This window comes from Neovison vison, chromosome 5, assembly GCF_020171115.1.
Source record: "Neovison vison isolate M4711 chromosome 5, ASM_NN_V1, whole genome shotgun sequence".
NCBI classification, from domain to species: domain Eukaryota; kingdom Metazoa; phylum Chordata; class Mammalia; order Carnivora; family Mustelidae; genus Neogale; species Neogale vison.
This window is the reverse complement of record NC_058095.1, coordinates 152,391,243-152,406,913: the sequence shown is the minus strand read 5'-3', so window position 1 is coordinate 152,406,913 and position 15,671 is coordinate 152,391,243. Positions and strand designations below refer to the sequence as shown.

Below are 15,671 nucleotides of genomic sequence, written 5' to 3'. Positions count from 1 at the left end.
TAAGAAACTGGAAGTTGTCGAGACACAACCAGTAACCTGATCATTCAACCCAAACATTTTTGGGGAACAACCTCAGACTTCCCCACACTGTTCATAAGACACCGCTCCTTACACACCTTCTGTTTAATATAGGAAGGAAGAGAAACCAGGAATGGGGACAAAGGATGTCACGTCTGAATGATCGAGAAGGCTCCGTTACACACACTGGATCCGCTGGTGCTAAATTCTTCTCACGTTCTATAAATGTACAAAATATGTACAAATCCTGTAAATAACCTGTTTATTTTTTTATAGAAAGCCACAACAGAAAATGATTAGAACATTGACATCCACACAATCAGCAAATTCTCCAAATTCATGTTTTTAAAAATAGTTTGGAGTGTGAATTAGAGGAGGCCCTCGAGGGGGGGTCATTCTGTGAACAGTTCACTTCCACACGGACTCGGGACAGCTCGCAGCGGTGGTCTTTTCAGACGTACGCATTTTTATCAAACTGTTTGGAGGGGTTTGTGGTTTTAAAATCTCCTCCTGCGCCATGATACTTTGTCCGAGAAGACAGGACGGACGTGGCCCCGTTGTAGGCGTATCCCATCCTGCAAAGCAAAACATAGTCTGGGAGATCCTCCTGTACACGGAGAGCAGAAACCATCACCCCCTGCTTCTGTCCCAGCAGTTTCAGACCTACCCTGGTGACTCGGAGTGGGCTTTCTCCCTTCCTCTCCCGCGCCGCCACTCCCCACCCACCCAACTGTCTCACTGTCATTTCTGAACAGTTAGTGCGAATTCAGCAGAAGAAACGCGTGGCTTGTTCATCTGCTCAGTTTTTCTCTTTTAAAACCCATCTTCCTGGACCCTGGGGGTTGGAAGGACCTTCGTCAGGATTCTCTATGTGAAAGTGAGGAGGCTTTTAATTATATATTAATTATAAAATATAATATATATAATACAATATATAAATTATAATTATATATAAATTATAAAAACGGTGAAGTTTACGCAGGAAGCCCTATAGTTCTGCTCACAGAAACGGCTCTGGAGTGTAAGAAGGTAGAGCTCTGGGTGTTTTTTGTTCGTTTTTTCTTTAAATTAACTTTAACTGTATATTTATTCTATTCACTGTATTGATTTTATTTAATATTACCTTCACTATATGTCCCAAACTTTTACCAATCCTAGTTTTTGGACTTCTTCTGAGAATCGTGTGAACGATCTCTAACTTGCCCCACCTGCAATAATTTTAACAGGTCGTTCCTGTCTCTTTTCCATACCTGGGAGGTTTGGTGTTGTCAGATATTGAAAAGCAAAATATGACTCCACCAATGATGCAGAGCGAGGCTCCTGCCCATCCGATAAACAGAGCAGCTCCTAATTCGTACCTGCGAGGGAGTGCGTACAGGTGTTACGGTGGACTTATGTGGGGCATAAACAGTATTTAAGACCAACGAGCCAAGACTGCCTAAATGCTCATTGCAAACGTTTGCTACCGCAGCTTGTACAGGAAGTACCAACACCCTTGTATCTTGTATAACGCTTTAAACTTCCCTTGACGTGTGTTTTTCTAGCCACTTCTTGATTATATCTTCCTGACTTCCCGAAAGGAAGATGTGATCCCTGCAGGCAAAGCAGAAGCAAAGCCAGCTGAGGAGCCCAGGCCTCCCGGCTCAGCTGGTACCTTCTCTCTGGGCCCGTCTGAAGTTCCCAGAATGTTCCATCTATCTGGTCCGCTGCACAGGGTAAATTATTTCGCAGAGTCCGGTCAGGGTTCCCTTTGCTTTCAGTTTAATTCAATTCAATAAACATTTCTTTGCAAATCATGTACGAGGTGTTGAAGGACGGCAGAATATGCCACCCTCAAACAGGCTACTGGGGCATGAGGGTTATTTTGAGCTGAAGGCAGCAGCGGAGAAGCAGATACCAGAAAAGCTCTCCGCCCCTCCCCATTTGTTTTAAAGCAGGACATCGATTTGTAAAGATGTCCCTCCCAGCCCCCCTACCCTCCCTAGCAGGAAGGACAGAAGTTAATCACCAGAGACAACAGTACAACCCAGGCGGACACACAAAGACACCAGGGGGATCTTCATAACAAACTCAACTAACCAGCTGTATCTTCCATCAGTTCCCCCCATAGATCTGCCTTCCCACAGTCTGCTGCCCCAGAAGGTCAAAGTCCTTTTCTCTGGTCTTGTCACCTCTCTCTGAACTTACGTTCTTTTATTTAGATGCCATATAAGCCCAAGTTCTAACCAGCCCTTTGAGTTACTCATCACTGAGTAGTCCTACATGTCTCCATGATGCGTGTATTAACCAACTTTATTTTTCTCCAGTTAATCTGTCTTTTGTCAGTCTAATTTATAGGGCCCAGGAGAGTAGAGGGGGGAGAAAGTTCTTCCTCTACAGAGACCATACAAAGTCAGTGTTAGATACAGAACTATCTTATCACCACAATCTTGTGAGAGATAAATACTAAATAACATCATTTGGTGACAGATTGCCATCTGGCTATCCACAACGCTCTGCTGATGCCTCGAGCAGATGCAAAGATCCACCCGATATACAAGTCAGCTCCTGCACTGGGCAGGTCCCCACACAAGGATACAAATGATGCTATGGAGAACAAAAAAGGAAATCACTTTTTGCTGCAGGAGGACTAGAGGAAATCTTTTTAGGGGAGGAGCACTCACCCAGAAAAACAAATAAGGAATGACAAAAGTATACCAAAGTGTTAGGGCTGTGTGTTTTCATGTTTGCCTATCCTTATTCTGAAGAAGAGGGATTTTTTTAAATAAAGAAGTGATTCTCAAGTTTTTTTGGTTCATAGATTTCTATCTCAAGGCAACGACTGATGGACGCTACCCCCAACCTAATGAGGATAAAAAGTGGAGACCCCAAGTGGAAGGGGTCTCTTTTGGTCACGCAGAATCTGCAGAAGGGCTGAGACAGGAAAGTCAGAAGTGAAGGTGACAAGGGGCCAAGGCAGGGCCAAGGCAGGCTCCCTCCACAGCCAGTCCCCTGAGCCAGGCGCGGCGGGTCAGGCTTAGGTCTCAAGGCCATACTGCACCATTGAGAGCAGGAGGCATGTCCCGCCTGGGCCCATCCTGAGTTTTGCCTCGTTTGTTTCTACATGCCGTGTCACTGACCTGAACTCCTGGCCGGGCAGGGGTAGGCTCTCTGGTATGAGTCACAGCAGTGATGGAAGAGTGACCCCGACTGCCAGCTGGGAGAAGTTAGGAGCAACACTCACTGAAGATTAGGAATGTTGCGTCTACTTGCTCATTTGCAGATCTGGCTACGGTGGCATTTTCACAGCCTGCCTTTCCTGCCCCAGGGTCCCTTCTTTTCTCACTCTTGTGTTGCCTTTTCTGGGAAACCCAGGGGGTCACTGAAGCAAGGAAGAGCCTCAGCAGAACAATCAGGGGGTAAGACCTCACCGTGTAGTAGAGTACTAACTATGTTTTGGAAACAAAGAAATGCTCCCAGGAACAGAAGATTGCTATAAAGGGGAACAAAACACCCTCAAACTGCACACAAAAACTGGCCCCAAAGGACTCAGATGCACTGGTTAAAAGAGCTGGCCAGGCCAAGAGCGTGAAATCCACAGTTCTGTGAAAGATGCCTTCATTAAACGATATCCTGAATTTCCACAATAAGCCCTTTTACGATGTTTGAACACAGTCATGCACATAAAAAAAGAAGAGTGCCTTCCAGGTTGTTAAGTGCGGGTCATCGGACCTCTTTAAAACATCCGAAAGTCCTAGGGAGCCCAGATGGCACACTCGGTTGAGTGTCCGACTCTTGGTTTCCACTCAGGTCATGGCTTCAAGGTCACGAGACTGACCCCATGTCAGGCTCTGCACTCCAAGTGGAGTCTGCTTGAGATATTTTCCCTCTCCCTCCCCGTCTGCCCTTCCACGTGTGCACATGTTCTCTCTCAAAATAAATAAGTAAAATCTTAAAACGAAGAAACAAACAAAATTCTGCAAGTGCTATGGTAGTAGGCTGGTACCAAACGCCCCTTGTCATGCTGTCACTGCAAAAACAGTCACAAGTGAGCACACTGAACATTTCTACTTGGAGAACATTATCATGGGATTACCGTTTAATGACACTTTCTGTTTTTCTCTCTCTTTTGTCCTCCTAGAGTTCAGGCAGTCTTCACTCCTGAAACTACGCCTTAATATTACTCTTCATACAACTACCCTCTGAAGCTATAGCCAGAGGTTTTTCTTAAAAATATATTTAGCTTTCTAAAATAGGATTCCAGTGCTGGCTACCACGATTGATCAAAACAAGCTTCTAATTATTAATAATAGACAATCAATGGTGATGGTGATAGAAATCATAAGCCATGGCTCAGCACTGTGAATTCACTTAAAGGAGCACGCAAACGTGTCTACAGTGTTGTCACAAATCAGAAGATAAATTACTCAGGTGGGCCAAATGTCGGGACATGCCTTTATATTCATTTACGCTCATCTGGAAACTTCCTGAGGAATCATGGATTTTTTTTAGGCTAAAAAAACTGGTTTATGTATTCCTACTTTTAAATATATTTTCATTTTTCTTTAAATCTGCAGATATAGACTCTATTCCGAGAAAAATATCAATTCCACTTGAGTTCCTTGTGAGTTCTGTCAGAGACAAACAATAAATAGTACCAGCTCAGAGCGGAAGTCTCTGAGAGACTCCATGTCTACACCAGCAATTCTTAACAAGCTGGCTTTTGTGATTTGGTCCTTTCTCTCGCAGAGACTTTTTTCTTCTTCCTTCTGTGAAAAGACACGTAGAGCTGACTAACTCAGCAGGGACTCAGATTCACACCTATCAGTGTGCGTGTTCTGGCAAAAACTGGCTGGTATTACTGAGAGACGGGATTGAGGGAGAGCAATATAATATCCACTCAGATTCGTTCCAGAGCATGTCTCCTTTGACATTCACTGGGAAGCTTAGTCTCTTCATTTTTTTGGGTAATGCTAAGAAGCTGACTCTTACACCTCAGAAGATCAGCAAATTTCAGGTGCTCTATTGTGGGTCTTTCTTTTTTTAACCAAGCCCTCCTGGCCCCAGAGCAGCTTCCCCACTCAGAGCATGCCCTCTTTATTGGGCTGTCACGATTGCGGATGTTTTCTCATTATTCTGGAAAGCTATAAATCTTCTTAGCACCAGACAGATCCATGATTGTCAAGGAGAGGACAGAATTTCGTCTCATGGGTCAAAACATTGTTTTTGGAGTACCTCAAATAATCCACTCAGTTGACAGGACTACTCAATTCATGTATGTAATTGCCTGACTTCAATTCATGTATGTCATGGAATGTAAATTTAGTAAATAGGGGAAAACTTTACTTCCATCCAGGGAAATGAAACCACAGACTAATTCCTTAAAAACTCCCCCAAAAGAACCACAAAGATCGAACACGTTCAGATATCCTCCATACTACTGGGTGAAATTATTCTCACACACCTGGCTGTGCCTGGTAGCACGCCGGAGGCCTTAATTCTGATCATCTCACACTTCAACTCGTATTTCAGCCCTGTAACCTTCATGGTAATCCAAAGGCATGCAATGGAGAACAGCTCTTATTGGCACCTCCACTTTCCATCTTCCTTGTATCCAAACCCCTGTCATGACTTATTGGCTACCCCCAGGGTGCTCGTGTAGCCTACTGGGGTCACCAGCACAGAAACAACATGCCAGGCATTGTGCTCATCCTGTATTTCGAGGTGGACGAGAGAGATATAGCTGTGCTCTCCAGGATCTCCGAGTCCCGCGGGGATAGGCAGATATTAAGCAAACACAGCATTCAGAGTGTAATGAAATTTAACAGCAGCATCAGCAACAAAGCATGCTTTGCCCAGTAAACATTATCTGTTCTCTCAGATCCAGAGACGTGGTTCAAGTAAATGCCCACAACAATAGCGACGATTAGTGTCAGCTCACTGTACTAGGATTTGTGTGTGTGTGTGTGTCAACATTTCATTCTTCACATAATTACATTCGATCTTCACTCTAATCCTGAGAGAGAGGTATTGCTACCCCGTTCTATAAATGAGGAAACTGAAGCTCAGGGAGATGAAACCACATGCCTCGGGCCTCAGCTCAGTAAACAGTCAAACCAGGATTTAAAGCCCAGAACCATGATTCCAAAGCTTGAGCCCTTCACCACCTCTCCTTCTTCCCTTTACAGTATACTTTAGCTAAATCAAAGATTTTATCAATCTGAGAAAATACAATCAGAGCAATGTACTTTTCTAGTTGTCATTCCAGAGAGGAGGGTGTTTTCTCTCTCCCCGGCTCACTGCCTTCTCCGTGGCTCACAAGCTCCAGGGTATGGAATTTCTTCTGAATTCCCCTCAGGCTGTCTTCTCACCCCACACAAAAAGAGGTGAGTGTAGTAATGAAAATCAGGGGGTGTTGGACTGGAAAAAAAAAACAACGCAGCAGCTCTGGCAAAACAAAAACTGGGTAGTGAATGGAAAAAAAAAGTCTTCTCCTTTAAGACCCCCAGACGAGTGACATGACCTTGCTGAAGGTCACAGAGCTAGGGTCCAAGCCCTTGACACCTAAGATAGTGTGTTTCTTCAAACATATTGTCCTACTCCTCATTTTCACCAGGAGTGGTAGCAGCCAAAATAAATATTCCAGTTACCTGAAAATAACACACACACACACTCTCTCTCTCCTTGTGTTTAGAGTTTAGAAAGTATACCATATATTATCAATGTAAATATTTTAAAATTGAATTCCGTTGGTATGGAATTAAATTAAATTAAGATTAAATTAAAGTAAATTAAAGATGACCACCTCAAGTAAACTTCCTTCAACTCAAAGGCTTATATAATCCAAGGTCTATATAAATATGTGAATAGATTTTATATGAAAGAAGTATTCTAGAGGTATGATCCACAAACACACACATACACACACCCATTATTCCATACTCTTCTTCTGGGGGTCAGCTACTGGGACGGGCTGTGGGGCGCCCACCCAGCCTGTGCGTCTCCCCGTCTTGGGCCCAGTCTGGTTTCCCTTCCACAAACCCCTCAGAGAACAGTTCCCTCCCACGGCCTGTGAGATGCCACAGGATTCGTCACCCATGGCTTCCCAAGAGGCTTACAAAGTAGTAGCAGGTGCCTTCCAAATGCTGGCTAAAATAGGAAGGGGTAACTTAAATAATAAGCATCCACTAACAAGGAAACTTCATGGAGAATCCTCATATTTAGGAAACACAAAATAAAGCCTGATTTTTTTTGGGGGGGGGGATGCCAATTCTAAATTGTTCTTCTGTGGCCAGATTAAAACAGACAAGCACGCATTATCTTTCTCTGTATTATGACTCACCAACAAGGTTGTTCAGAATCCTACAAATGGCATATATTAACAACAGGTAACACTTATTGGTGACATACCACATGCTACTGTGGTGAATATATGTTTCTTCATCAATCCTCTTAACATGGAGAAGCAGGAGGGAGTAGAGCTCTTAACCAGAAAGACAACTTCATCTCCCTAAAGGTCCCAGGGGATCAAGGATGAGGCCAGGAGCTGGCCTGCAAACTGCCTCTTTGCCTCTCTGCTGCCTTCCCCTTCCAACATCCTGTAAAGTACACAGTGAGTATCTCTACAGAAGTCCAATTCTTGCCAAGTGTTCAGGGAAATTAAAAAAAAAAATCCAGTGTTAACTTAATATAATATTAGCCAAATTAACTTACAATCTAGAAGTATCTCCTGTCTCCAAAGTTTCATATTTCATTTCAAAAACAAATCTGTTGGGAAGGATGGGTGGCTCAGTGGGTTAAGCGTCTGCCTTTGGCTCAGGTTATGATCCCGGGGTCCTGGGATCGAGTCCCGCATCAGGCTCCTTGCTCAGAGGGGAGCCTGCTTCTCCCTCTTTCTCTGCCTGCTGCTTGCCCTGCTTGTGCTCTCTCTCTCTCTGACAAATAAATAAATAAAATCTTCAAAAAACAAACCCCCCAAATCTATTGTTTGGCAATGTCCATGCCATTGAGCTCCATGCATATGGACAAGTGTGGGGTCTACTGGGTTTTCTTTGATTTCAGGTGAGAATGATGTATTGAGTCCTACTGCTCAAGCCGGTACAGTAACAAGTTTGCACACCAACCATGAAGTCTGCATAGCGGACATGGCAGAGGGGGCTGTGATTCCAGACAGGAAATTCCTAAATCAATTGACGTTGCCTTGGGACCCCTGAGGGCACGGCCCCTGTCACTGAGCACAGGTCAAGAATCCGTGTGTGCGCAGGTGGGAATGTGTATTTGTTTGGGTTGAGAAAAAAATACACAGATGAACTTGCAGCAAAAAGCCTGGGTCAACAGAACACGTATCCCACATTTTAATCAGAATTGTCCACGGGCTGCCTGGAAGCAGTTTAGAATCAGCTGGGTGTTGGGGGAGAAGTATGCAGGACAGGTCTCACGAGGAGGCCTCCAGAACGTCTGTGCACTGGACAGTTTCAAGCGGTTGCCCGTCTCTAACTCAATGCTATGACCAAGGTGATCAGGAAAAAAGAAGAAATTATTCAACCCTTATTTCTTTTAAATGGTTCCATGCTAGGGCCCCTTCCAAATCCCTTCTATCTGAGAGCCAAGTGTCTTAACACGGTTACCACTTCAATGATATCATTTCAATGTCTCCAGCGTTTAAGACCCATTCTCTGTGGCTAACCTCAACATACCACATAAAGTAAGGAACAGTGACATTAAGGTACTCGGCCTAAGCATCAGTATCCTTAAAAATCAGAGTTAAACTTTACTGAGTCCTTACTGTGTGCTGATGCACGGTTCTAAATCACTGAATATTTATTTATTATCCCTGCATTACTGACGAGGAACATGGGGCCCAGAAAAGATAAGGCTCTTCTTCAAGGTTACGCGATGCATAAGTGGCAGAGCTGGGGTTTACTCCCAGGCAGCCAGAAGGACGGGATCCAGGTCCTCACACTGGAACAGTATGTGCATACTGTCCCCATTCCCTTTGGCTTAGCTCCATAAACGTACTTGGTCTTTCCACTGCAGGAGAGATGCAGCAGACAGACAGGCAGTCAGACAGTCGTACACCACTGCTGTTGGCCCATCCTTGCTACAAATGTCACGGAGCATGGGCTAGGCACAAGAGATTCCAAAATCAGCAAGATGTGGTCTCTGCTTGGAGATGCTGCTGGTCTGGCCTGGGGGAGGGAGCAGCAAGTGTGGGCAATGAACAGAAGCACACAAGGGGGCACCTCCCCAGGACACAGGTCCTGCAGGATAAGCAGGAACTAGCCAGTATGTGAGAAGGAGACGGAAGGGGTCCTGGGAGTGGTGGGGGGGGGAGGTGCAGAAAGCAGAGTCATCCGAAACCACAGCAAGCTGGCAGGGATCATGACTTTAGGTGCAGGTTGGTAAAAACAAAACCCATTTGGTTTCCAAGTGTATTTTTAAGTCATGTTAGCCTACCAAAAGCATCAGAGCCATTGTGGTGATCTGAAGTGGCCTGGGCTCCTACTAAACACAGGGAAGGCATGGAATCGCCCTTCTTAATATTTAACCGCTGAATTGTTTCTGTTCTTGATATCTGACACATCCATGGAACCCCTTGTCTAAGAATCTGTGAGCTGCTTACCAATATTAATCCACTCTCCAGATAATCTCATGAGTGGAGTATGCTTAAATAAACAAACATCCATAATTCATTAAGTTATAATGAGGACAAAAGAGAGAAGTCAAATATCTTGGCAAGGTCACGTAGTGAGATCGATATTCCTTTGAAACACACCCGGGAAAATGTGTAATTTAGAGAGGGACTCCTTGAGTTATCCATTGTTCGTTGAACTGGACACATAACAAGAAGAGAGAATTTATCAGAGCGTAGACAGCTGTTTATTTCTAACTATTAAATAACCACAGTGGTGAAAAGCCTTGACCTGAGTAATGCTTAAGCCCTAAGGTGGAAACGTAATGTATGCCAAGAGTGAGTGCAAGGGATAAATACGTCTATGGTTTTAAATACTCTGAAAATAATAGGAAAGCCCGGAGGATAAGGCCCAAATGTGAGACTATCTGAGCCAAAATATTAACAATAAATCTCGTATACTAAAAGAGAATAAATCTAAGATTACAACGCCCTGTTTCCTCAATTAGGGCAATGGTTCAATGCTCCAACCTTGCACGGATTTGAAAAGAAGTTTCTTTGTGTCCATAAATTCTTTCTTGGAACAGTTTATTTAAGAAAACAAATCAAGACCTTTAGGAAGTTCGTGGTTTGGACGACAAAGTGGTGGTGGGAATAACTGATTTAAATTTCATCCCCCTGGTAGGATGAATCATGCTGGGGGTACCAGTTACCATAACCTTGCAGGAAGGTAGACTTTTTTTGGATTTGTTAGGCTTTATTTTAATAAAAAGGAGGAAGTTGGTTTGAAATAGCCCAAAGGAGAGAGTTGGGAAATCGTTTTCAAGGCTTTGTGGGAGCCCATCCTGCCATGTCATGAAACATAATTACAACTTGAATGAGAGCAAAGAAGCAAAACAAAAGGGGGAAAATGGGGAAATAGCAGAACATGACCACAGTCAGATGTAACTCTTTTAAGAACTGCCATTTTGTCAAGTGTCGTAGCCTGGGAGGAAGAACTTCCCAACAAGGACAGGTTTCGGAATACAAAGCCACAGGACAGACAGCAGGATGCTGGGAGCATGGCTACGGCCTTGATCTTTTCTCCAGCTACACTTGAAGCCACTCGTTTTCTCTCATCCATAAAGTGCCTACTGAGTTCCTCGCACACAGTAGGAATAGAGTAGGAACTTTGTTGATGAGCTTAGGTATGTGTTTCTAACTAGGCCACCAAGGTAGACCTTACGTAGGAATGTCCTGGAAATCCACAGAGGATGCAATTAATATAGCACAGCATCCTAAGGAAAACAAAACAACAACACAACTAGGTTCTGAGCCCAGACCATTTTCCAGTGCGTTTTAGGGGGTAGGTGTGGGACGGCTACGATTTGCTCACCGGAGATGGAAACTAGAGCTCACCGCCTAGCTGAAGATCAAACACACACACACCTGTGCCTCAGCCATGCCTTCTAGGGCTGTGGGGGGAGCGGTCACTTGGAGGTAACTGGTTTTAGTTAGAAGGGTATGAGATAAGGATGGGAAGAGGAGTGAGCGTGCCTGCCTTCTTGCTTTCCTCTCTCCTCTCCCCCGTGGGGGGAGACAGCGGCAAGATTTCCCAGATCCTGAAAGGATCAATTCTACAGATAAGAATGTCACTTCCAGGCACGGTGCTAGGCAGTGATGGGATACATGTTTTCTGAACTCAAGGAACTTACTCTTGCCAACGAAAGTCAGAACCTTCCTGCAGCCATACTCTCCAAACCCCAGCCCACCTAGGGTTGCCCTGCCTTTAGCCTCGATTCTCCAATACATCCCTAAGTTCATGCACAAACTAAGTCACCAGCCCCGGTGATGTAATTCTAGCAAATGCCAGCTGAGGCCAAACCAAAATCTTGCTTTAAAGATTCTACTTTAAGAATTTTGTGTGGAGGGGCGCCTGGGTGGCTCAGTAGGTTAAAGCCTCTGCCTTCGGCTCGGGTTGTGATTCCAGGGTTCTGGGATCGAGCCCCGCATCAGGCTCTCTGCTCAGCGGGGAGCCTGCTTCCCCCTCTCTCTCTGCCTGCCTCTCTGCCTACCTGTGATCTCTGTCTGTCAAATAAATAAATAAAATCTTTAAAAAAAAAAAAAAGAATTTTGTGTGGATAGCCAAGGAAACAGTCAACAAAACCAAAAGACAATTGACAGAATGGGAGAAGATATTTGCAAATGACATATCAGATAAAGGGGTAGTATTCAAATTCTATAACGAACTTAAACTCAACACCCAAAGAACAAATAATCCAATCAAGAAAGGACATGAACAGACATTTCTGCAAAGAAGACATCCAGATGGCCAACAAACACATGAAAAAGTGCTCCACGTCACTCGGCACAGGGAAATACAAATCAAAATCACAATGAGATACCACCTCACACCAGTCAGAATGGCTTAAAATTAACAAGTCAGGAAACAACAGTTGTTGGAGAAGATGCTGAGAAAGGAGAACCCTCCTACAGTGTTGGTGGGAATGCAAGCTGGTGCAACCACTCTGGAAAACAGTATAGAGGCGCCTCAAAAAGTTGAAAATAGAGTTACCCTATGACCCAGCAATCGCACTACTGGGTATTTACCCCAAAGATACAAATGTAGTGATCTGAAGGGGCACGTGCACCCGAATGTTTATAGCAAAAATGTCCACAATGGCCAAACTATGGAAAGAACTTTGTTGTCCACCCACAGATGAATGGATAAAGAAAATGTGGTATATTAATGTGATGGAATACTAAACAGCCATCAAAAGAAATGAAATCTGGCCACTTTGCAACGACGTGGATAGAACTAGAGGACATTATGCTGAGCAAAGTAAGTCTATCAGAGAAAGATAATTATCATATGACCTCCCTGATATAAGGAATTTGAGAGGCAGGGTGGAGGGTTGTGGGGGGCAGGGAAGGAAAAAATGAAACAAGATGGGATCGGGAGGGAGACAAACCATAAGAGACTCTTAATCTCACAGAACAAACTGAGGGCTGGTGGGAGGTAGGGAGTTAGGGAGAGGGTTGGGTTACGGACATTCGGGAGGGTATGTGATATGGTCAGTGTTGTGAAGTGTGTAAGCCTGACAGTTCATAGACCTGTACCCCTGGGGCAAATAATACATTATATGTTAATAAAAATAATTAATTAAAAAAAAGAATTTCGTGTGGAGAGCCAATTTCTAGCTTCTTAATCTTTCTAATTTTCAACTCTCTGTCCTCTACTCAAGCTGTTGATAAGAGGAAAACAGATGAAGCCAAGAGGGTTGATTTGCTGGCTTTTGGAGAAGGGAGTTTTTTTCAGAGACGCCTGTGAATTCCTGAAGATGTCACCTGTCCTTTATGCCTCTTTTCTACCATGATGGGTAATCAGAATCTGGTCACATTTATAGTTCTCAGGGCTTTGTAATTCCTTCATCTGAATGGACTGTCTGCCTTTGCGCAAGGCACTGTCGGAGATACAGACGTGAGCGAGCTCTTATCTCAAGGAGCTAACATGTTCTCAATATGCAGTGGTTATAATTAGTAAAGTTTATATTTTCTCTCAGTGTGTTGTGTGAAGGGGCTGTTATTTGTAAATATTACCGGTTTATAAGCCCTGTTGCTTTTCAAAAAGTGCCTCGCTCTTGTGTTTTTAATTACGTGAGGTAAATTGCCAAATGCAGGTGTTATATTTTTAAGTCACTTCAGAAGAGAGCTAATCAAAGCATCTATAAAGATAAGTCACATCTTAAATACTACACATAATTTTAAAAGCAATCTTAATAATAGCTAACGCCATACAGTAATAGGGTACCCGGGGTTTCCTGTGTTCTAATCAGTTCTAAGCATATATATACACACTGTCCAAATTCCCACATTAACATTACGAGCAGAGTGCCATGATTACCCTGGTTTTACAGGTGAGAGTGTAGGCAGAACAGGCGCGGGTAGAGAGAGGAATGCCGACAGATCATTACAGGGAACGGGGTCGTTCAATGTTGCACCAAGAATGTGGAAATGAAGAAAACATCTCAGAGGCCATAATCACTGAACTGAGTTTAAGCAAAATCTAAAAGAAAATCAAAAATTCCGATGGCACAAAACTAGGTGACTGAGTATATAGCAAGTACTGGGAAAAAAAAAATCACACAAAGGACAGACTTAAGTTACAGGGTATATATATGAATTAGCCCTGACCTTCTGAGAAAGGACAAAAATGATTTTTAAGATTCTGAAAAAGACTTCCTTAATTATTGTCAGGAAAACAGAGCAATTAGAACGGTTAGTCCATAAACATGAGCAACGTCTTTAATACAGTAAATCATGAGAAATTTGTTATATATTTAGAATACCAAAGCCTGAAATAAAAATCTATCATTCGAGGAAAATTATATTTCATTTAAATATCATTAACATGCTTCCTATCTCCAGGAGCATGGTCTGAGTTTTCGTCTCAATGTCTGGTGTCACGCACACTTGTACAAATCTCATGATCAAACATTAGTCAGGAGAAAATTTATAAATCAGAACCCATTTGTCCAACAGAGGCAGGAGAGTAAAAATTATACTGGGGTCTAAAACAGTTATTTTGTTTCCCATTTAATAACATTTAAAATAGTTATTAAAATCATACAAAAAGAAACTCCCATGATGAAAAAAATATGATAGGATACGGTCACCAAAATTATGAAATAAAGTATTGTAAACCACGCGTCTTAGAGCAAGCATGCCTGGTCTGACTCCTAGCCCAATCCGACAGTACTGGTTTAGTCCAGGCTCCCTTGTACACATTAACTGCACACATCCATTTTCCATTTTCAAAAAGGTCGTACCAAGAGAACCTACTTTATAAGGTTGTTGCAAGAATAAAATGAAAGAAGATTTGCAATGCTCTGCTTGCTGCATGGTAGGGGCTCAACACGTATTAGTCACTATTTTCATTCTATTTCATTATCTAAGCACCTGTTATTTATGAATAAAAGACAGACACTAAAGACAGAACTAACAAATCAATTCCCTGAAGATTCTAAACCCACCAGAAAAAAAGGAATGCACACCTAGCCAGCAATTTTAGTAACTTTTTTGGAAAATTCAGTAACGGTTGACCTGAAGACGGAAAGCATCACCAGCCCAGCTGTTAACTATCCACATGCGTACAGATGTGGCTTTCCACAGGGCTATGTGGGCATATTCTTGTGGGAGACAAAATACTGGATATATCATTGTTTCTAATTTGGTATCCCTGGGGTTTTCCCAAGGCAAAGAAATAAGCCTAGGGAAACTATAAAAACCAATAGCCCATAGTTAAAAACCAACCCCCTCCCACGAACTCATCTGTAAATGCCAAACTACTCACCTGCAACCCAGACCGGTCACAACTCGGTGGGGTCTAACCACTGCAGGAGCATTTTTTTTTTTTTTAAACCCTGCATCATGTACATTTTTTAAAATAAAGGCTGATTAATTGCAGCTCATCAAGGAGCTAGTTTAAAAGGCTAAGTAAAGGGGCGCCTGGGTGGCTCAGTGGGTTAAGCCTCTGCCTTCGGCTCAGGTCATGATCTCAGGGTCCTGGGATCGAGTCCTGCCTCGGGCTCTCTACTTGGCAGGGAGCCTGCTTCCTCCTCTCTCTCTCTCTGTCTGCCTCTCTGCCTGCTTGGTCTCTCTCTGTCAAATAAATAAATAAAATCTTTAAAAAAAATAAATAATAATAAAAGACTAAGTAAAAATGAAAAAAGTGATAATTCCTTCACAGACCCCTAATCTTCAGGAGCATGGTCGCAGTTTCCAGATGAGCGTTGGAAACCGTGGTGGCCCCTGGCCCAGATGCCAGCAGCTGGCAGCTATAATCGTGATGGCTATCGGTCAAAGCCAGCTCTTCATTTCCTGTGAGCACACAACCTAGTTCTTCCTCCCCTGCCCCACATCTCTTCCACTTTTCCTCTACTTGACCCTAGATGAATGATGTCCAGTGGATGACATTTAGAATTTTATATCCTATGCCTTGAGCTCTTTAGAGACAAGACCCTACGTGACACCCACGCAGTGATTAGATGCATCTTTTGCCAAT

The 15,671-nt window shown here is 43.4% G+C and overlaps 1 protein-coding gene across 4 annotated transcripts in view; it reads right to left on the bottom strand.

The window, feature by feature from the left end:
* Nucleotides 1-263: 263 nt before the first annotated feature.
* The window catches only part of CLDN10 (claudin 10), a 117,751-nt gene continuing 102,343 nt past the window's right edge, over nucleotides 264-15,671 (bottom strand). For all 4 annotated transcript variants that reach the window (XM_044249967.1, XM_044249968.1, XM_044249965.1 and 1 more), the window contains 2 exons: nucleotides 1,269-1,376; nucleotides 264-593 (listed from right to left, as the gene is read on the bottom strand). In XM_044249967.1, the coding sequence (XP_044105902.1) occupies nucleotides 470-593; nucleotides 1,269-1,376 (232 nt within the window). In that variant the 3' untranslated portion in view covers nucleotides 264-469. The remainder of the gene's footprint in view (nucleotides 594-1,268; nucleotides 1,377-15,671) is intronic.